General features: G+C 40.5%; 3 protein-coding genes and 1 long non-coding RNA gene across 11 annotated transcripts in view; 2 read left to right on the forward strand and 2 right to left on the reverse strand.

Annotated features, from left to right (window-relative positions):
- LOC103394391 (WD repeat-containing protein 47-like) overlaps positions 1–4,933 on the forward strand; it is a 10,346-nt gene extending 5,413 nt beyond the window's left edge. For 2 of the 4 annotated variants that reach the window (XM_025053909.1, XM_025053894.1), the window contains 9 exons: positions 139–396; positions 794–869; positions 990–1,147; positions 1,219–1,388; positions 1,508–1,678; positions 1,795–1,926; positions 2,262–2,480; positions 2,574–2,745; positions 2,921–4,933. In XM_025053909.1, the coding sequence (XP_024909677.1) occupies positions 139–396; positions 794–869; positions 990–1,147; positions 1,219–1,388; positions 1,508–1,678; positions 1,795–1,926; positions 2,262–2,480; positions 2,574–2,716 (1,327 nt within the window). In that variant the 3' untranslated portion in view covers positions 2,717–2,745; positions 2,921–4,933. The remainder of the gene's footprint in view (positions 1–138; positions 397–793; positions 870–989; positions 1,148–1,218; positions 1,389–1,507; positions 1,679–1,794; positions 1,927–2,261; positions 2,481–2,573; positions 2,746–2,920) is intronic. The other 2 variants (XM_025053897.1, XM_025053904.1) reach the window with 2 other exon arrangements.
- Positions 2,341–6,929, reverse strand: LOC112486613 (uncharacterized). Of its 2 annotated transcripts, none has more exons than XR_003049128.1 (5): positions 6,788–6,929; positions 6,514–6,702; positions 6,254–6,291; positions 2,584–2,712; positions 2,341–2,473 (listed from the first exon to the last, which is right to left on the reverse strand). It is a non-coding gene; the product is annotated as an uncharacterized LOC112486613 (long non-coding RNA). The 2 variants fall into 2 exon arrangements; XR_003049124.1 differs by having other exon boundaries at positions 6,238–6,291.
- lim2.2 (lens intrinsic membrane protein 2.2) lies at positions 5,030–7,715 on the forward strand. Of its 2 annotated transcripts, XM_025053938.1 has the most exons (4): positions 5,030–6,042; positions 6,537–6,677; positions 6,800–6,934; positions 7,298–7,715. In XM_025053938.1, exons 1-4 carry the CDS (start codon positions 5,865–5,867, stop codon positions 7,375–7,377), a joined length of 534 nt encoding a protein of 177 aa, XP_024909706.1. In that variant the 5' UTR covers positions 5,030–5,864; the 3' UTR covers positions 7,378–7,715. The 2 variants fall into 2 exon arrangements, with proteins under 2 accessions (XP_024909706.1, XP_024909703.1); XM_025053935.1 differs by lacking the exon at positions 7,298–7,715 and having other exon boundaries at positions 6,800–7,082.
- A 430-nt stretch (positions 7,716–8,145) lies between these two features.
- Positions 8,146–20,741, reverse strand: LOC103394379 (GRAM domain-containing protein 2B). 3 transcript variants are annotated; one of them, XM_008331664.3, is made up of 13 exons: positions 20,522–20,737; positions 13,713–13,889; positions 13,023–13,086; positions 12,705–12,777; positions 12,513–12,616; positions 12,109–12,207; positions 11,936–12,007; positions 11,785–11,853; positions 11,573–11,669; positions 11,267–11,356; positions 10,725–10,824; positions 10,337–10,444; positions 8,146–9,808 (listed from the first exon to the last, which is right to left on the reverse strand). In XM_008331664.3, the coding sequence occupies exons 1-13, from the start codon at positions 20,719–20,721 to the stop codon at positions 9,790–9,792; spliced, it is 1,272 nt and encodes a 423-aa protein (XP_008329886.2). In that variant the 5' UTR covers positions 20,722–20,737; the 3' UTR covers positions 8,146–9,789. The 3 variants fall into 3 exon arrangements, with proteins under 3 accessions (XP_008329886.2, XP_008329895.1, XP_024909696.1); XM_008331673.3 differs by lacking the exon at positions 20,522–20,737 and adding an exon at positions 14,518–20,483; XM_025053928.1 differs by lacking the exons at positions 8,146–9,808; positions 10,337–10,444; positions 10,725–10,824 and adding an exon at positions 10,833–11,197 and having other exon boundaries at positions 11,241–11,356; positions 20,522–20,741.
- Between the last annotated feature and the right edge of the window lie 976 nt (positions 20,742–21,717).

Below are 21,717 nucleotides of genomic sequence, written 5' to 3' on the forward strand. Positions count from 1 at the left end.
AACCACAAAGGGCGAAGCCACAACCACCGGTGGGGGCCCCCCCCCAGGGGGGGGGGGGGGGGGGGGGGGCGTGGACACACAACTAAGTCAGACTCTGGTACAGACACAGTGTCTTAAAATGGTGTTACTATTGTCAAGATCGATTCAGAAGTTGGAGGAAATGAACGTGGGCATCGACCACAGAGGAGAGGATGTGATGTCACACCTGGGCCAGCAGTGGAACGGACTGATGGGAAACAACAGTGTCTCCAGTCCGCAGACAACCAGCAGCTGCAACACCCCGGAGACAGGTTTGCTGAGGGACAAACCGGGAGGTGTGACCAGCAGTACCCCTCTGAGGACCGGGAACCACAAGTTGCCCTCCCTGGGAGAGTCTCCTGTTCCTACCAGTCACAGGTAAAAACCTCATACAATTCCTAAATATTATGAAACAAAAATATATTTTTTGATTATCGTGAACCCGTTGACAACGTCATTTGACGTTATTGTGTTTGGCACTGTGGAAAAAGTGACAAAGGCTGTTTATTGTAATGTAAATGTAAAAAAAAAAAGCTAAGTAGCTTAGCATCTGTCTGCTTAAGGTCATGGGTTTGATCTATTTCTTTCACCAATTATTAGTTGCAGTTTTATGCAAAATGTAATGATTTTTAAGCAAAGCATTTAAGCAAGGAAGGAAAAAAAACTTATTCAAAAATCATTCTGATCCTAGCCTGAACTTGTCTTTTATTTACTGCTAGATAGTATAAAAAAAAATAACCTGTATTTTTGTCCATGTATTAATATTCATCATCAGTGCTGAGAGACTCCGAGCGTCCTGTCCCACCGTAAAAGAAGATTCAGGCTGCACCGTGACACGGAGCCCACAGGAGGTACCGCCACCTACTGACAGAACACTGCAGTCCAGACTCTAGTCCCACGTTTTCTTCCATTGTTATTCCTGGTGAATTCTTCAGCTCTTTCATCAGTAACCAGATGATATTCTCCCACAGCAGGCCAAGTCCAAAACACAGTTTGTCAAAGTGAATCAGCTGGAGGACACGCAGGCAGTGAGAGCCGTGGCCTTTCATCCGTCAGGTTCTCTCTACGCCGTCGGCTCCAACTCCAAAACCCTGAGAGTCTGCGCCTACCCTGAAAACCCAGTACCCAGGTAGATACGTGTACTGTACACCGAGTATGTGTGTGTACTCTGAAATGCTGACGTTGTGGTCACTCTCACAGCGGTTCTGCTGCGGTGAAGCAGCCCCTGGTGCGCTTCAGGAGGAACAAACATCACAAAGGCTCCATCTACTGCATCGCCTGGAGTCACTGTGGACAACTGCTGGCCACTGGCTCCAACGACAAATACGTCAAAGTCCTGCCGTTCAACGCAGACACGTGTAACGCCACAGGTAACGACGACACACGGAGGAAAAGCAGTTAAAGCCAAAAAACAGGGCGAAAAACAGCCCATCACATCATTTTATACGGTCCACCTTGTTCTGATGGTTCCCCCGTCTCTGTGATCTAGGACCAGACCTGGAGTTCAGCATGCACGACGGTACCATCAGAGACCTGGCCTTCTTGGAAGGTCCTGAGAGCGGAGGGTCCATCCTGATCTCTGCCGGTGCCGGAGACTGCAACATCTACACCACTGACTGTCAGAGGGGACAGGGACTACACGCCCTGAGTGGACACACTGGTATGATGACGAAACGGACCGAGGACACACACGGAGACATTGGACGACGGGACGTTCTCCAGGTGTAAAAGGGTAAATGAAGTGAAGTAAAGTCGTGTTCTTTGTGAACTTTGAAGGTCACATTCTGACTCTCTACACCTGGGGAGGGTGGATGATCGCCTCTGGCTCTCAGGACAAGACGGTGCGTTTCTGGGACCTGCGTGTGCCCAGCTGTGTGAGGGTGGTGGGAACAACTCTGCACGGCTCAGGTCAGGCCTGACTCCCACAACACACTGTTGGTGTATTATTAATATTAGTATACTCTTGTATGAATGAATAAAATGATGTATTAGCTTCACGAACCCCTTAGAAAGACAGGTGTGAGCCTAGATATAATCCAGTCCTGGACCTGTTGTCTGAGAAGCTGACTTTGGCCGAGATATTAACCTATAACTCAGCACTGCCTCCTAGTGGATATTTTGATCTACAACTGTGCCATCGCCTCTATCAGCATCTGAATTTAGGTTCAGTTTGCTTTAAAAATCTGTTTATTTTTTTGTGAGACAAGCTACTGTACCGTGACGTCATGGGTTTTCACACACAGGCAGTGCAGTGGCTTCGGTGGCCGTTGACCCCAGTGGTCGGCTGCTGGCCACCGGTCAGGAGGACAGCAGCTGTCTGTTGTATGACATCAGAGGAGGAAGAGTCGTGCAGACGTACCGGCCCCACGGCAGCGACGTCCGCTCCGTACGCTTCTCACCAGGAGCTCATCACCTTCTGACTGGTTCCTATGACAACAAGATCATCATCAGTGACCTGCAAGGTAGCAAAAAAAAAAAAAAAAATGTCCTTCTCCCGTCCACACATAGCACAGCTTTTTACTCCATCGGGACGTTTTTGTTTTTTCTTCCCCTAGGGGACCTCACCAAGCCCCTGCCCCAGACATTGGCAGGAGAACACTTGGACAAGGTGATCCAGTGCAGATGGCATCCACACGACCGCACCTTCCTCTCCTCGTCCGCGGACCGAACCGTCATCCTATGGACTGAAGGCCCCTGAGAGTTTAAAATAAAAAATAAAAACCTCAGGTGAGAGGCAGCAGCACAACCAGAGTTACTCACAGACAAACAGCCCAGTGTGGGACCAGATCCTGTAAAACAGCTCCTGGTCCATCTGTACATTCACATTCGTACTGATACACACTATGCTCTATATCTTCTGATTTGTTAACCGTTTTTTTTTTTTTTTTTGGTGTTTTTGTAGAACAGCTGTGAGAACAAGTCCTTGAACCTGAGCCCTAGAGTTGGACCACGACCCACTCTACTAACTGAGCCACGGCCCTGAAGTGTATGTGTGTGTGGCTGCGTCCTTAATGGTCCATAGTCCATAGTTTTTAATAGCATTAAGAAAAAACAAAAAGTAAATGTGTCACAACAGAGTCTGAAGTCATCAGCCAATCGTTTGCTCTGTAGCAGCACATCAATTCCTGGAACTTTTTTTGTGCCAGATGTAAAATATTAAACTGATCAAGTGTTTTTTTCCTAATCTTCAATTATGGACCTGGTTTTTAAAAAAAGAAAAAGAAAAGAAATGCTCACTAAAAAATTCACAAAGCACAAGGTTCAAATTTAGTTGACTAGTTTTGCCTGTAATAAATATTATTTTACATCAGTAAAAATTTTAATTCAATTTTATAAGTGTTAAATAAAAAGTCCAAATCCAAATAGATACACAAATAGACAACTCTGAATGTGTGTGTGTGTGTGTGTGTCTGTGTTTAACACCTGTTTTAACTGTTGAAAGTCGTGCACAAAACCTAAACAGCACTGAAAAACCACTGAACACAGACGTCGGCAGTGTCACGTCAAGCACACTTTCTCTTTACTTTTCTCACGTTCTCCCTCTAACTCAGCCATAGCTGGCTCTGCCCTCTGACCTCTGACCTTTAGAGCGAACCTAGTCCAGAAAGTGGACCTTGGAGTGACTCCAAGTAGAAAGGAGGGAGCCACCTTTATTTATGCATATCATTACGTGCCTTTTTGTACCACTTTTTTTAAAAAGTTCATGTATTTATTTGATGCTTTATCTTTTGTATACACCGTGCCATGTATAACCTATCAGACACTGAGCATTGTAGCACACTTGAATGAATACAGTATCATTTTTCCCCACCCTGTGTTTTAGTGTCACTTATAGTTAAATCACTGTAGACTCACTGATGCAGCATGATCACAGACGTGTCAGTGGAGAAGGACAAAAACAAAACATCTAGTGCTTCTCCAGCAGCTCATGAAAAATGGAACAGATTAGAACGTCTCAGAGAACATCTCTGATAGAGAACGATGGAGTAACTGGATGTTGGCTGAGTGATGTTAGAACACAGGATGTCGGGAGTGCACTTTAAAGGTAGAAATGCTGCCGGATTAGTGAAGACTGCACCGATATTCTAATATTTTTTACTTCTATTCATCTTTATCCACAAAGAAGGGAGGGGGGGGGGTATTATGTGTTTTAAGAAAATGTGCCTGAGTTCACCTAAGTAGACACTGTTGAAATGTTATAAAAAAAACTAAATAACATGTTTTTGCTTTTGATGTAAATAAAGTTATTTTTAATTTTGAGTCTGCTCATCTGTTTCTTTCTTATATAAAGTTATTAATCTATTGCAGGGATTCCCAAAGTGTGGTGCGCGGTGCGCGAGCTGCGACTAGAGGGTGCGCGAGATTTAGAAAAAATAAGGTTTGGGGCGTTTTTTTTTTTAAAGTAGGATTTTTTTACTGTTTTTCATTATATTAACACTTGGTGACATTTCAGTTTAATTCAAATGTGAAAGCACGTCGTTATTGACGTGACTATTCTGTTGTATGGGTCTGGTCGTTGGAGCATGACTAAACATGCTGCCTCTATAAGAAAGCCTGTTCCGTTGTTTCCAGCCACGGTGTGGGGTATTGGAGGGGCGTCAACCCGGCTGGGATAAAGAAGTGGGATGTATACGAGTCATAGTACTTTGGCTCCCTCTAGTGGTATGTGAAGGAATCGGACTCACATGAAGACGAGTTAGTTACTTAAATACAACTGTATTTTTGGTTGTAGCGTTGCTGTACAACTGTAGTGTGTCTGATGAATTCAAATTTTTCATCCATAAGTCCTAGACAAATGCATATAAAGGCCAACTTCCAAAGCAAATTACTTTCATTTATTTTTCTAATTAAGAAGGAATTCATCTTCTTTTTAGAAGATTAATTCCTGTCGACCTTCTTATCACTGACATGGACACTAATCTAAATACTAGGAATCACACCCCCCCCAAAAAAACTCCCCCCTCACACACACTGGACCGAGAGAGCAGGGCAGGTGGGGGAGAATCCCTCACCTACACGTGGGGCTGGATTTTTCCATCTTTTGTGAAGTGGACAATGATGTTGAGTTGGTGAGTTTAAAAGTATGTGCTGACTGTCACTGACAGAAACAGAGAGGAGACTCAGCTGAAGCAGAGAGGTCAGGAACAGACCCCTGGACCTGTGGAACTGCACCGCACCATCAGGTTAATGTCTTTTTTTTTTTCTATTATTTATTTCTTCCAACAGCTGTTCTATGAAATGGATGAATTATACTGTGCTTTTCAATCTAGAAGTATTTGAGAGGCTTATATTGAGATTTTAATTTTTTTTTTTTTTTTTACGTAACTTGTGATCTGAATTATCACAGTGGTGAAAATTAGTTAAAAAACATCAGTGTGTGACGTTGTTGTGCTGCCGGTTGACAGTGTGACTGTGCTGACAGTTCAGTTCAGTTCAGTTCAGTTCAGTGTTCCATGTGTGCAGGGCTTTAGGTGTGAACAATGGCTCTGAGCTGTCACACAGACACAGCCACTGCCAGTCTGTGTCACTCCACAGATACTGTGGTGAATATCTACCAGTGTTGAACACTGTACTGTACTGCAATATTTAGACCTCAGGTATACTGTACTGTAATGTTATTGTACTGTACAAATTCAATAAGTTGATACATGTACAATTAAATTAAAATTAATTATTATTAATTATTAAAATCTAATATATTACAATATAATGTGTCCAAAGACATCAATTAACAGGTGATTTTGAGACATGAGTGGAAAGCTGACTGTCCCTGAACTCTGTCTCTTTTCTCTCCGTGTCCAGCTGCTGAATGTTAAAGCGGACACTCGTCCCTCGTCCTCTACACCATGCTGTACACGTTAGCAGGAGGAGGAACACTCTGTGGCGTTGCTGCCCTTGTGCTTCTCATCGTTTCCACGGCTACTGACTTTTGGATGCAGTATCAATATGCTGGGAGCTCAGCCAATCAGGGGCTTTGGAGGTTTTGCATTGCTCATAAGTGTCATTCTCACACCATAGCTGTAGGTGAGTGATGGGACAGAGCGGTGGTCAGTCTGAGGACCAACACTCCTGCACGTCTACCCTGGTCCAGTAATAATGTCTTTATGTGGCGTTTATGAATATTAAGTTTTTTGTTGAGAAAGTGTACCTTGTATTAAAGCAAAAAAACTAAACTGCAGTTTTTGAGCAGATATTATAAAAAAGTAAAAATAGTATTACCTGCACATGAACTCACCACATTTGACCCACGACCCAGCAGTTGAGAAAACACTTCTGTAAAAAAAGAAAACAAGAAAGAATGACTGTAAAATAAATTAATCAGAATCTAAATGAATTTCATCAAAATATAAATGCTTTCAATATTAATTAGAATTAATTACATTGTATCCAATTTTCCAATAGCAGTGAATCGTTTCATTCTAGACACAAATGGCTTTTATTTAATTAGACAGATGCAACACAACACTCTCTGATGTGTGTGTTGGTTTTTCTCACCTCTCTCTCTCTCCCCCGTCCAGCTTTCTGGGACGCCACCCGGGCCTTCATGTTACTGGCAGTACTCAGCTGTTTCTCAGGCGTTGTTCTGGGTCTCAGTGCCTTCACCAACGGATCCAAGAACAGGAGAATCCGCACCGGTGGCATCGCCCTGGTTCTGTCAGGTAACAGTGAAAACCCAGGGAAATCCTGAAGAACAGAGAGAGAGAGTGTGTCAGTTTATGAATCTGGTGTTCAGGTGTGTTTTTGTCCAACATTTCACATCAGTGCTCACATTTGATCTCAGGATTTCTTGCACTTCTGGCGTTGGCAATTTATACCGGCGTGACAGTGACGTTCTTTGGCAAACGCTTCACGTCCTGGCGTTTCTCCTGGTCCTACATCATTGGTTGGGTGGCCATCATCCTGGCCTTTACTGCAGGTCTGTTCAGAGTGTTGTTTGTGTGGACGTCTCAACCTGTGATAAATAAAGATAAAGACGATGATTCATTTATTGTCATTTCAAGTCCTGTAACATAACGACATATAATGAAATGTAGTGAGAACTTCAGTTTCAGGTACAATACATCAATACACACAATATTAAATAAGAGGGCAAATGTAAATATGCTGCTTTATATATAGTATATATATATAGCACTTAAAAATTAAGAAATGATTGGTCATACATTAGAATTAGCCTGCTGCATATATATATATATATATATATATATATATATATATATAATATATATATATTTATTTATTTATTTAAGAGCCAAAAGTGTGTTTCCCCATCCTGTAGGTGGGTTCCAGCTGTGTGCTTACCAGAGAACCACAGCAGAACCTGCTCCAGAAATAAACCTGGACAGTTGCACCAGATGATCAGGATGAATAACGTTGGAGCTGCTGTGACTTCATCCACAATAAAAGAATCTGACTTTGACTTTGTTTCGTGTCTGTCCCTGCCTTCTTACATGTAGTTATAATAGGATACATAATAATAATGGTATAACTTACTATTATTCCTCATTAAACTATATTTACATAAATACAGTGTAGAAACGTCGTTTTAATCGTCCCAGACACAAGACGAGTTATTCTACAAATAAAAAAATAAAAAAGAACCACAAAGGGTGCAATTTTTTTTTTATTTACTTTGCAACATTTGATTTATTTTAGAACAATAGCAAAGTCATCTCACAGAGACTACTTTGAAATTACACAGAATGCAAATAAATACTCATAGAACCATAGTAGAATTAAGGACATCAACAACTGGTACAAAGTTATTTACAACACTTGGAATAGTGCAAAACCGTCCAGACACTGCTCTAACGAATGCCGCGCACCGGATCCATTAGAGAACAGCGGCTGTGTGCTGCCCCCTGCTGGGGAAACACAGGAAGTGACAGTACGGTATATGGCAGGTTGACAAAGTCGATGTGGATGTGACAGAACTTTCTGTCTGCTACACCTTGTGAAGAATCTCTTCAGCAACAAGGGTGAAGACAGAAAAGACCGAGAGGTGGTGCACAGATGGAGGTTTTAGGTCGACACCAAAGGAAAAAGAGAAAATCAAAGAAGCCAAATAAAGTCGCATAAACAAGTAGAGTCAAGAAAATCTGAAGGAATTAAAGTGTTTTTTTTTCCCCTTCAAGGGACCAAAGCAGACAGATGTGAACCATATCATGACCAACGGACACTGAAATAGCAAAGGCGAGGATGAAAAACCTATAACCACATGGTAGGTAGGTAGTGCCCACCACCCCTGAGTGAAAACTAGTTTTAATAAAAAGGTCTTAGCACCGTCAGATACCACAGGACGCCAGCTTTTGTCATTTGTTTTCAGTCCAAACACAGATTGTGACAGGCACGACACATTCTTTAAAGTGCGCTCGCTTCGCTTCAGCTCTTTTCTTTTCACTCACACCTTTTTTTTTTTCTCACTTCTGAAATATTAAGCTCCATTTAAAAACAGCACACAATATTTTATTACATTATTTCCATGCACAGTTAATCATTGCATATTGAAATTTCTTTTTGGACCACTTGTTTTGCTGATTTAAAAAAAAAAAAAAAAAAAAAAGGAAAAGGAAACGCAACACAGACCTTGCAGCAAATGTGGTTGTAAAACTACCACTCCGAGGGTGTTAACGAGTGGGAACCAGTCAACACCAATCAATCCAGTTTGGATTATTGCAGACACACACACACAAACATTAGAAATAACTTATAGGCGCTACTTCAAATACCTCTCTTGAAATACCACTGGCTCCTCGAGAGGCCTATCAAAGAAGAGGTTTGTATTTCAACACAATGCGCTCAATTCTTTTTTTCTTGGTAGACATTCCACACACATCAGAAATCTGATTTTAGTCTACGATCAACACCGGGGCGTAGAAGAGCCGCACACCGAACAAAATGCCCAACGTGTGACGACCTTCTCGTGTCCCGCTGTGCTAATTATATTTGTGCATTGACGATGCATCCGTCCAGTAAACCTGGACTGAAAGAATTACCTCTCAGCATTGATCATTAAATAAATTAAATCATGCCAAAGTTGAGGAAAGTAATACTGCAATCATTAAGATAAAAGAGAAAAATGTTACGACCATGAGATTTGAGAATCTGAAGGCTGATCAGAAGAAGAGATTTGAGAAAGATCGTCATTTCAACCGACGGCTGATTAGGACCAGGAGAGAAAGAGAGTGACAGGAGCCAAACGAAGAGACAGGGTTTTTGTCATACTCCTGAGAGAGAAAGAACAGTGAATACGAGACAGGAAGTCCAGCCATCTCCGTGCACTCATGCAATACATGTGCATCTTTGGCCGTGGACAGCACTGTGGGTGCAGAACAAGTAATACAGAGGGCTAATGCTGACTGGTTTAGCCCTGTTCCACTGCATGCTCAGGTGGGAGGATGAAAGACAACAGGTAACAGGAGACAAAGTACCCTGGCTTAGTGTGGCACCTAAAGTAAAACCGCATTAGCTTTGGTTCAAACAACACAACGCTGCATCCAGGCAGTGTGTGTTTCAGCGTTTTGGCTCGGCTCAGTGTGACTAAGAGGCCCTGTGTCCTTTTGTCTACTGCACCAGGAACAAGTTTAGCCCTTCAAGTTTGCAGGTTGGTTTTGAAATAGGAACAGAGGATGGAGACTCTTCCTCTAGCCCTGGACACAGTCCGAAGTCCTGTTGGGTCTGTGCTGAGAAGAGGCCGAAGAGGAAAAAAGAAAAACTACTGATAAATCCTCCAGTCTCCAGTCAAACAAACTCTCCTTCAGTCACCGAGTGTTATGTGTCTTGGCGGTACCTGTGAAAAGCAGAGACGGGAAAACAATTAGAAGACGACACAGAAGCTAAAAGACAGGTCTGACTGAGGCCAGACATTTAGTTTGGTTGGCAGGAAGGCTTTCCATGTCCTCCACACCAAAAGATATGATGCAGCAAAGTAAACACTGGACTTGCAAGAAATTTTTACCAAGAATATTAATATTTAAAAACATGCACCAAAACATTAAAGGTGGTTTTAGAGTCTTGGATTATATGGCTTAAATGAAAGTTAAATCTTTCAAGCAGATCTTTTTTTCATTGGGTTTAATAATGAACCACATTAAAATAATAGTTTTGTCTTTGCCAAGAGACAGGATAATTGACAGTAACTAATACGTTTAAAAACCTAATGAGTTTTAAAGCGTTCCTCAGATGAGTCAAATTATTCTGATTTACTTCCTTGTCAAAAATCTTGGCCTTAATGTACTGAGGAACAGGTCTTCATTCTAAAGCTTTTGGTTTCCCTTTCACCGCCCTGGGTGTGTGTTTCAGAGAAAGAAATTCATACCCGCTTCGTAAGGAGAACTCGGGCAAAGCCCCGAGGGAGGTCAGCTGTTTCTCCAGAGCCACGATACGCAGACCGATGTAGCCTGAAGACAACAGTAGCAGCACAACCCTGTGGTGAAAAAAAAACAAAACACACAACACGTCATGTTTATAGTCATGTGTTCTTCATCACAGCAGCACGAGAGCTTCATGTCACATGAAGTACAGTATTTCAATATAACAGCCCTAATAAAACCTCGAAGAAATACAGAGATGGAATGAAGTCTAACAACATGTGGTTAGCTGAAACCACCTGCACAACCTTCTAGGCCAGATTCCAGTAAGCGCATGAGTTGACATGACACCTGATAGGGCACCAAGTAACAGTGTGGAATGAAGGTAGTACTTACAAAATCAAATAGATGAAGAGGAGAGTGTTGAGGGTACTGGCCTCTCTCTGAACCAGCAGGGACCGGGCCTTTTCAGTCACATTCCAAACCCATGATCCACCTGCAGCAGGAAAAAGAAAAGTTAGCCCAACTTGTTGTTGTTTTAATTTTAAGCTATTGTGAAGAAATGACACATGGTTACTGAATCCTCAAGTTAAAGAAAATGGAAATTGAAGGGTTATAGCAAATATTCAAATGCAGAAGTGGCCCTATAAATTTCAAACAGTATTTTTTTCCTTTACAGTTTTTTTTTCATAGATCACAGATTGTTTTTAGGAAAGGGAATTGCCCATACAGTTGGTCAAGCCAAAGTAGTAAATCTCCTGTGCCCATTTCAGAAGTAACTGTAAATGTTTTTTAAACATACATTTAATGGCAACAAACATTTACATCTAACTCTCAGAGCCCAAAACAATTGAAAGTCTAGGATGAACCATGTACTTTTCCAGCCAAAACAATTGAAAGTCTAGGATGAACAACCATGTACTTTTCCAATGTTTTACCTGACTCTGATAGCTCCTCTGTAGATGAACTATCAGTCTGGTCTATGTGCAAGCTCTTAACAGTGGACACGTTGTCATTAGGAACTGTTTCTGCAGAAAAGGAGACAAACGGGACAGAAATCAGTTCTTTAATATGGATGAAGTTTAACAAACGGGACAGAAATCAGTTCTTTAATTCGGATGAAGTTAAAAAAACAACTAATCAGATATAAAACACTAAAATAAACAGCCAGATTCAGTCAATTCAACTGAGATAACTTTTGTAATTTGATGTGCTTCAGTCTTCATTACTCCTAGACTACTCACCTCTGCAGGGTCCATGCAGAGGCTGGTCAATTAATGACTGGGACTCGGAGACATCAAACAGGTCCAAGCTGTCGTTCAGACTTGACTGGCTGGAGTTCTGTTGGGACAAAAAAGAATGCGTCCGTTTAAAACCAATTTTAAGGCAGAAAAAAAAGTGCATCTAGCCCATGATGAAGGCGATTACATTTTTCTTCTCGTGTCACTTTTCTTACCACTAGTTTGCTCTTATCAAAGCTGGCTTCAGTTGAGGAGAAGACAGGACTACTATTTGTGCTACCGTCCTGTAAATGAAACAAATGCTTTAATGTTACGTCCCTTAGAGGTTTAAAACAATTATATCAACTGCAGTGAGGGGCTGCTCACCTCCAGCTGAGGACACACTGAACGCAGCAGCTGAAAACAGGACTCTCTGTTCCTCAAGGCAACAAAATGATACTGTATCCAGAGGAAATGGGAAAGTGTGAACTGAATTAATTTTCAGATAAAAATGTGAAACTCAGAGTATAGTTGCATACACTCAGGGTAAAGGAACATACCTTTTCTCCCCCAGTGGTGCGGACTGACAAGGCGTTGGGCACCAGCAAAGCTGTGTTCTGCTTCTTCACTATGTGGATGCAGGAAACTGGAATCACTACCTGTAGGTGCACATGTCCAGAGATAAGAAAAAAGGTTTGTGATGCTTAATAGACATGGACAAAAATCCAGACAGTCTCCAGACTGTCTAAGACAGCTGCTGGTGACGACAAATGTCTGCAGACAGAGATCCAGTCAATTATCCAGACTAAGTGCAAAGTTTGTTAAATGGAAGTTCTAAGCTGTGTCCTCCTGACCTCCTCTGGACCTCAATCATCACAGGTTCATGTTTGTAATTAATGGCCCAAATGAAATCCAATAAAACTTTACCCAAAGAAGTAAGGGGGGAAAGAGGGATTCTTTTTACCTTAGTGTCCTTGAGCAAAACTGAGGAGTAAAAACAGGCGTGGGTGTTTGTGATATACAGTCGGCCGTGGTAGGGCACTTCCTTCTGCAGGGCACAGATGTATGCTGGGAAAGAGGAAGGCCAGGGTACTTAGTTATACATAAAAGTCACACGTTAAGCCAGGTCATGTATGTATTATGTAAAGGTACGTACCATGTATTAAGTCTTCACCTTCAGGAATGTGAGGGAATAACTTGTGGAATGTTTTGTTGTGCTTTATAAAACTCTATAAGTAAACGCAAACAGGAAAGACTCAGGTCAGTAACAAAAACACAAGCAGACAATCATAGGTTTAATGGCTCAAAAGCTGCTTTCAATAAACACGCAGCTCGTCTAAGGACAAACGCAGACACGCTAAACAATGTCATTATGATATATGTGCTTTTGAGCAGAGTGCAGCTCTGTGGTCTATTTAGAATGTTTCTGTTTCATTTGAATGCTTTATTTGAATGTGTGCGTGCGAGTACTTACACTTTGCGTATTTGTGCCTTCCATCTTCTCACACACTCTATTGTCAACGTCGTAAGACTGTGCTCTGCAGAGAAACAAAAGATATGGCATCTTTATGAAGAGCAGTTCGGTTTGTGGAGGGTTGTGTAGGTGTGCGGTGACACAGGAAAACAACACGGCTCGTCAAACAAGCTTGCACTACATGAAATGCTTTTTCACATCCTTCATGTGGGATAACTATCGAGCCCTCTGACTGGCCCACAAAAAAACCTTGAGGTGACTTTGTCTGACTTTGTCACTTATGACAAAGTCAGGCAGTAGCATGTTGAAGGCATGGTGCAACGTAAAAGTTTTATTAAGCAAGAAAGAGGAAATAAAAATATATAAAACAGATACTAACAGTTTCTCTAATGTCAGTGCTTATAAAATGTACTTTATGTTTTAAAATAGGGGCAGTTCAAAGAAAGAGTGACTGTGCTGCTAGTCTGATGTCATTTAACACATCTGGTGACATGTATATCATCTGTTGTACAAAGTATGAGTTAAAATGAAAGGATAAGTTAAATTTCTCACATGACTGACATTTTGGGTCCAGTTTTGTGATTCATATACAGTCTTAAGTTCATGGAATATTATGATTTCACAGAATCATAGAAAACTGGAGAATCATTGAAAACCCTAAGTGACAGTTTTTATTATGGGCCTGCCTACCTGATTGCTACTTGTCGGCTGAGGGTTTTGTGCTGTTGCTGGATGTCAACATGAGCCGTCTCCAGACTCATGGCTTTCCTGGTCTCCACCTTCTTGATGCTGCCATTGCTTATGGTACTCTTGCTTTTCTTCAGTTTGTCCGGCAGCCCGCTGCCAGAGCCTTCTACTGGGTAGTTACTGCATAAGAAGGAAGACGGGAGAAGGAGAAGCATACATTATGTGAAATGTCAAATAATTTGTTATTACTAAATAAATTATACCTTTTTTTAAAAAAAATAGGCATCCTGATAAAACTGACACTGTCCTGCCTTGTTTTTAGTTTAGGAAGTACAGGCATTAAAATGATAACCTTTAAAAACATACAGATGTACAGAGTCCAAAAAATATAATCACAATTATAATGACTGACTGACAAAAAAAAAAAATCACAACATAAAAACATGGTTAATTAAAGATTAACAGTCAACAGTCACAAAAAACCCTGCTGCCAAAGGACTACTTGAACAATTTCTCAGACTAAATGCTTAATACATTGTTTGGAAATTTAAAAAAGTAAAAAACGGTGTTTGTTTGTTTTTTTAACTGGAGACAAAATTGTTAAAAATAAATTTTATCTTGTGGTCAATTAAAAGGCATGATTTTCAGTTTTAAACAGTTAGTAAACAAAGAAGTTGCTTTAGAGGAAGGAAGTAAGTCAAAATTCACACGATGGGTGAAAAACAACTTTAAATATTAAAAATCACACACACACACACACACACACACACACACACACTGAAGACATATGAAGCAAAAGTCATTTTACCTGGTAAATTTAAAACGCTGTGATGAACGGAAGCTATATCTACTGGTTGTAGGCATTTCCTCTAGTTTTCTAAAGACGATCAAAAAAAAGGGCTAGACCTGGTTCAAGCCATTAAAACAGACAGAAAAAAAGAAATCAAAAAGATTTACAAATTCTAAATATCTTAGTCCAAAATTGTTCTTCTTAAACCAGACCTTCCTTCATATCATGGTGATAGACTGAACGGTTGTGTTGCTGTATTGCTGCTCCTAAAGAGGAAGTCACATTGTGTTGAGAATGGTGTGACACTCCGTAAAGGGTGACGTCAAACCAACCACTCCCCCTGAGTGTATAACAGGCTCAAACTCTCTCACTTTCACATACACATACAAACACAAACAACAGGGTGCAACCCAAAGAAGTAGAGGTATAAACATGATATTTGTATCAATTCCAATAATAATGGCTCTACCATAATAGTCTGTGTATGGTAGGCTGGGATCATACATGAAACAGGTTTGTGTATGAGAGAGAAAGTCAAATACTTCAGAGGTGCTCAGACTCGCCCATGGAGCAATAGCTAAGACTTGTAATCCACCACCTCCCTTCAGGCACTCAATCCGACAAAGTTGAATTTGGGGGAAAACAAAAAACATGACCCAAATTTTGGCTTTTAACTCACTCAGTGTTTCTAATTATTATAAAATCTGAACTTTGACCTGGGCTTTAAAATAACACAGCAGATTCTGAGGAAACCCTTTCAAAATGTATGATTTTATTTACTCCTGTCTGAGTAAAACTAAACAATTTCCCACTCATATGAGTAACTGGGTGAAAGATCTGAGACAAACAAAAAATATTTGAATTTATTCAAATTATTTACCTATAGGGTAAATAAACACATAATTAAAATTAATTCAATTATTCTTTGACCTTTGAATAACTAATATTCTAAGCAGACAGCTCATATTAGATTTTTTTCAGAACTATTCCAGGGTGTTTTTCCACAGATGGTTTATGTTCTTCTAAATGTGTCATTAGAGTTAAAAGCTATCAGTTACAGTTCAGTTACTCACCACAGTCATTTTAAACCAACAGGTTTGGGTAATTGTATGTGCAGCTTGTAATTGTCTAAAAAGGAAACTTTGTGGAGTTTCACAAGGTGTAATAGTTACTTCGCCTGTCTTCTAACAGAATAAACCTAGTGCAATTTTTTTATAATTTCATATACACCGGCTGGGTCTTATGGGGTCACTGTATCTAAAGCTTAAGAAACCATGGCTTATGTAAACAATATAAATAACTTACAAACATTGTGGGCAGACAACTATTGTGGCTGGTGTTTAAACTGTGACAACACACTGTGAGAGCCTTTTTAACTGCAAGTGTCTGACTGTTGACTTAGCATGCTCACATGACCAATGTTAAAGACTGTGGCATAAGGAAAGTAAGGCCATAAGCAGTCCTCACAGAGGTCATCACCTGGTATATGTCCTAACAACTTCCTGTCATTGCGCAGATATGACCGTTACCAATAACATCAGGCTATAGCTGCTTCCTGTAACACGTATGACCCCCATAGAACCAATGGAAATTGGTTTTCTTTGCCAAGGGTGTACAGTCTTAAAAATATTACGACACTCAGAAAATTCTACTTTGTATCATGTTCAATGTACAGATGCAAGTAAGCTATAAAAATGTAAGAATGCCATGATCAAACACGTATAAAACAATTCCAGAAAACCTATAAACTTTTTTATTTAGGCCAAAAATATGACATATATATACGAGAGCGGGAAACGTCAAAGGCTGTAGCAAAATGACCTACGTACTCTATAAAAGTGGTCACTGAATGACTTTATTGTCAGGACCAAGTGGCAGCTTTAAAATAGTTGTTCATGGTCAGACGTAGGCCTTGACCTTTTACCTACTTTTTAATTGGCTCATTGAGTCATAAAAGAGGAGCAACTTTTGTTAACACTCCTTAGATTTCATAACTAGCACAGACATTTCAAACTCTTCATGGCTAAGGATGGAACAGAAGACGCAATTTTCTAAAGCACAATAAGGAACCTGTTGTTTCACTGGAGGGAAACTACAGCACTGCAACCCAACCTCACACAATGCAATGTTTTTCAAAGCAGAAATTACTGAAACACATTTCAGTTTAATCAATTTCTTAATCAGTGTTTGTTTTACTATCAGCTGTCAGAGAGTGGAGACATCGCTACATCATAAGGTTTAAATGCTTGTGGGTCTGAGAGTTACAATGCTGGAGTGTTTCCTTGATCCACAGAGCTCCTAAAACAATTATTAACAGTTTTGTTCAAATACACTCCTCTATTCAATACACCCTTAGAATACAAGGATGTGTTTCGATTTGACAACAATTTATTTTTCCTACCTTTTCTCAGAGAGACAAGAATCAGCTACACAGCCCTGGGTGTCCATAAAGCCCTTCGTTTTGTCCATGACCAACAACTGTTTCTCTTTGTGTTGCCCAGAATGCCAGAGAGCATGTAGCCAGCACGACTCAAAACAGCTGAATCACACAACCCCGTAGCAACTTTTGCACTTAAGACTGAGCCCCGTCAGGGAGTAAAGGTCTGTTTTACTGCAATGCTTTGAGGCACTAAGAAGCTCAACGTTAAGGCAAAGACAGCTATATGCAGCAGGAAAAAGGATGAGGAAGAATAGAAAACAAAGGGGGGTGAGTGGGGAACAAGCGCTAGCTTACTTTGTCCTTTCATTGGCAATCTGGCCCTGTGTCGTCATGGGAACTTTTAACAACTGAATGGACGTGATGGAATGGGGGGTTGGGAAGAGTGCTACTAAAAATTCTTTAGGCAGCATGCTGAACAAAACAAACTCAGTGGCTTGATTTCCACCACAAATAGGAGGTAACAGAGTAAAAGTCTAAGCAATATTTGGACCGCTCTTTACCGATGTTAATACACAAGGACATCCGTCGTGACTTACGAGGAAAAGAGACTATTTCTACATCTATGACACCACCGTCCACGAAACCCAATCACAAGGTTTAAGACTTCTGTCAGTGTTTAAATTTAGCTGCCACACATCATTACTCACTTCCCTCCTCTGACCTCTGCCTGCCATGTCTTAACTGTAAACGCCATGTTATTGAAACTCATGGTCAACACGATAAAGCTGCAGTACCATAAATGATGTCTTCACAGGATAAAACAGAGGTTTGATCTAATGCTGATGTCAAAATGTTTCTAGAGAAAAGTAACATCTACAGCTGCAGGCTTTTATGCAATTCAACAACAATTACATTCAAAGTACAACACGGTAATCTGTCAGCAGTCGGCTATTAGTACCCAAAGTGCACCATCTCCTGGTGGTTGCTGATTCATCATCAGATTCTGTTTGTTTAAGTCTAAATGGCCAGAACTCTTGCAGGCTTGCAAATTAAACATAAATGCATGGCCATTTATGCTGTAATTAATTAAAACTCATGTGTTTGTGTGTCACGAGAACAATCCACGGGTACCAGTTAACTTTGCTGTGGTTAATTATCAGTTTCTTGGAAATATGTTAAAATGGTCTGACGTTCAACTCCTCCAATCACAAAAATATGTCAGCTGTGCATACACATTAGTTTATATAGTGTCTCATTAAACTATCTTTCTCCATCATCATAACTAAAAATGCATGTTAAAAGACAGTGAGACAGTCAGTGCATGATAACACACCCTGAGGCAAAATGTTTGTTAGTATAATTATGTGTTTAACTTTCCAAGAGTCTACATCCGTTTCAATCGTCTACAACAATTTACATGAAATATGCTTCAAAAAGAACCACTCAGGAAACCAAAATGATGGAGGAGGGAGGAGAGAAGGCAGCAGTGGATATGGCAAAGTAATAAGGTGTGTGTGTGGCACACCGCCAACCTGTAGGAACACTTCCTGCATGTGTGTCAGATGGCACCGAATGCATTGCTGTGTGTGTGTGTGTGTGTGTGTGTGTATGTGCGTGTGCGTAACAAGAGATCAGTGTAGGCCTGAGTGGAAAATCATGTGGCCTCTGTGCAAGTAGCATCTCTCTCCACTTCCGCTCTGGTAACTGGGCATCAAGACAGAGAGTGCCTTTATTTCAGGCAGCCAGCCATTTGAGCAGGAGTGGCATGGTGTTGTGGGACTGTGAAAACTCACCTTACATAAAAACCATGAAAAGCTAAAGTAGGCCACTTCACTTGAGCTCAAATGGGATCTACGGCATTATCTTAGTTAAGGGTGACATTTCAGAACAACAGAATTTTTTAGGGTAAGTCCTACTGACCAAAACCTATACTAGAATGAAAGAAAATACAGTACACAAATACAGTGGATACTTTTGTGGGCCTTTTTTTAACAAAAACTAGTGGAACCATGGAATTAAACCACTTTGATGAGCCAGACATATACTGTAATCACTCTCAGTGAAATTACGATGCAATTGATCACAGCAAACTTCATCCTATACTTAAAATTTGAGCAAACATCAGATATTTTTATTAACGCTTTTGAAAAGCCATCTTTAAAACCTCTCAACCCTTTGGCCTATGAATACGCACATATAAAAAACAGAAAGCTTTTAATTATTATCTGCTAACTATACCAGCATAGATGTGGTCATTAACAACTACCCAGACAGGCAACAGAATCATTAAAGCATGGCCAACCGTTGGTCATGCAGCCTTTAATTTTACCATTAAGAGTCTTTTAGATGAAGTGCTTTTTTATCTTTTAACTTGGGCGTTCCAGCTGCACATGCAGCACATCTCATATTTTTAACCTACACACATCTACACTGCTTGCTATGGAAAGTGGGCTCCGTCTTAGCAACATCTTCCTGGAGCCAACAGGATGCCTGTAAAGCTGCCCCACCCGACTGATTCCAAAGCAAGTGCTGCAAGATTTACAACAACAAGTTCTCTTCCACTTTCTCCCACTCTCTCCGTTTAAAGTGTTTAGTTGCTGAGCTGTACAGAAACCAATGAATAATAAATTATTAGTTTTACATTGAGGGTAAATTACCCTGAACTTAATTAGAGGTGAGATGACTGGTTTTACTGATTGAAAGCAACACATGAAATGCAACTGAACACAGGACACACTTAAGGAAATACTATTCGAACTATTTAAAGAGCTTACATCACTTAAAATAATTACTTCTACCATATTTTAGAATTTGTGTAGAGACAGTCCTTGGGACAAAGCATGCCTTATCCCAGACAAGACAGAACAAAAAAGCCCACTTCACACTTCGCACTTTACATACATTCACTGTATTTGCATGTGCAAATAGATGTGGTATTGAAAGTTGTGAACGACTAGCCTTAAACGCTTGTCACATAATGAGAGGCAGCTATACCTGAATATCAGCAGGTCTGGAGAATAGGCATCCAAGAAAGAATTGGGCAGTTATTAAAAATAACATATTGTATATTACAAGACCGATTCAGTGTTTTTCTATTTGTTGGTCCACAATTACCATTACTTTATAAAGTAGTTGAGTATTTGGTTATGATAAGCCTGTTATCCTCTGCATACAATGGATACGGGTAAATGGGTATGTACATAATAAAATACTTATATATATATGGGTTTTAAATACCATAAATTCTAGTCACTAATATTAAGTGAGGATATTATACGTCAAACGCTAAAGATAGGGTAACAAAAAAGGTCCTAACAACTTCATGATAGAGATCTAAGTATTGTAACGGATTTGCTAACGCTGAGGCTAATTTAAATGCCCACGTATTCGTCTGGAGGATTGCTACCATGATAGCATCATCTTAATGCGTGTTCAAAAACGCAGCATTCGCCGAAAAATACATGTATTGATATAAAACACAGCCCAATACTGATGTATTTTCAAAGAATGTAGTCAGATATTATTAAAAATGTGGTTGACAGTAGATAAAGCCTTAGCCTTTAGCCACCTCCACCCTATATGGCGAGGGTGATGCTCGCCGGTAGATAGCGGTTCGGCTTTAGCCGCATTCATTCCACTCACCTCTCTTTCATGAAGTGCTTGATTCGGACGATTGCCTTCTCGTCGATTTTCCGGATAAAGGTTTTCAATCTCTCCCTCTTGTTTTCAAGCATTCTTCTCCCTTCAGGCAGCGGCGTGTCGATTCTTGTCGAAGCGACGCTGCACGCCAAACACCACCGTCCTTGTTTTGGCTCCTGTATTTTTTTCTCTCCTCGCGTCATCTAAGTCTGATTAGGATAATGAGCTAAAATCGGACCAAGTCAACCGACCAATCAGCAACAGTGACGATGTTGCAAAAATGTGGTCATGTCAGAGGCTCACCAATCAGAGCGGAGTTGTTGGCCACGAGGGGCCGTCCATCGCCTTATATGGTATTTGGGCGGTCAGATTGTGGATATAGAGGGATAGACAGTAAGTAGGGTCTGTGCTGCTATACTGCTTTTGCAGACATTATAGTCAATAACAATACTTGCATTTCCAAGAGTTCACCTTGGAACACACTGGGGCGTACACCCCTTAGGTGAAAGGCAGTGTTTATCCTGTCTACCAACGGAAAGTACCACACGTGTTTATGTTATTATGAAATATTTTGTAAAAACTGTTATAATACCACAGTTAATTATGTTCAGTAAAACTGTGGCCTAATGTACTGGTAAAATCAAAGATAATGAACGGAATCAGTCAAAGATTTATTAATCATATTTTTTCTTTGGTAATGGCTGACTTTTAATGAAAATGAAGGCCACAGTGACTCAGATGGGGCAGGCAGTTCCTCAGCTGGAGGCTTTATTGTCATGCACAGAACATTACATTTCAGCCCAGCTCTGTGAATGAAGCAAATGAAGGGCCATTCGTTTCCAACCTCCCCCCCTCACTGCAGAGAAAAGCAACAACTGGTAAAGTCACACCTACTGAGCAATCAGCAGACCAAGGCCACAAGACCAAAGTGTAAAAGCCCTGTTAAAGTCACGATGGTGTGTTGGTTATTACTCCTGTGCATGTGTGTGGGCATATGTGTGTGTGTCACATTAAAACATTTTATTTAACAACTACCGTGTAATGTTATGGTAAATATTCCAGGAATCACAATTCAATATTTGTTTGTCACACATACACACACATTGTTAGGATTTTTACACGTTTTTACCATGTGTATTTTGGGATATATTGAATATTATACTGGGGAAGTGCAGTAACTTCCTGTTTTAGAGTAAAAC

Source organism: Cynoglossus semilaevis, chromosome 2 (genome assembly GCF_000523025.1).
Source record: "Cynoglossus semilaevis isolate Cse_v1.0 chromosome 2, Cse_v1.0, whole genome shotgun sequence".
Classification (NCBI taxonomy): Eukaryota; Metazoa; Chordata; class Actinopteri; order Pleuronectiformes; family Cynoglossidae; genus Cynoglossus; species Cynoglossus semilaevis.

Coding starts and splice junctions, on each gene's coding strand:
- lim2.2 (XM_025053935.1), top strand. CDS start 5,865: ATGCTGTACACGTTAGCAGGAGGAGGAACACTCTGTGGCGTTGCTGCC. Junction 6,043..6,536: donor TTCTCACACCATAGCTGTAG/GTGAGTGATGGG, acceptor TCCCCCGTCCAG/CTTTCTGGGACGCCACCCGG. Junction 6,678..6,799: donor CATCGCCCTGGTTCTGTCAG/GTAACAGTGAAA, acceptor ATTTGATCTCAG/GATTTCTTGCACTTCTGGCG.
- LOC103394379 (XM_008331664.3), bottom strand. CDS start 20,721: ATGACGCGAGGAGAGAAAAAAATACAGGAGCCAAAACAAGGACGGTGG. Junction 11,854..11,935: donor CAGTGTGTCCTCAGCTGGAG/GTGAGCAGCCCC, acceptor TTTCATTTACAG/GACGGTAGCACAAATAGTAG. Junction 11,670..11,784: donor TTGATAAGAGCAAACTAGTG/GTAAGAAAAGTG, acceptor TTGTCCCAACAG/AACTCCAGCCAGTCAAGTCT.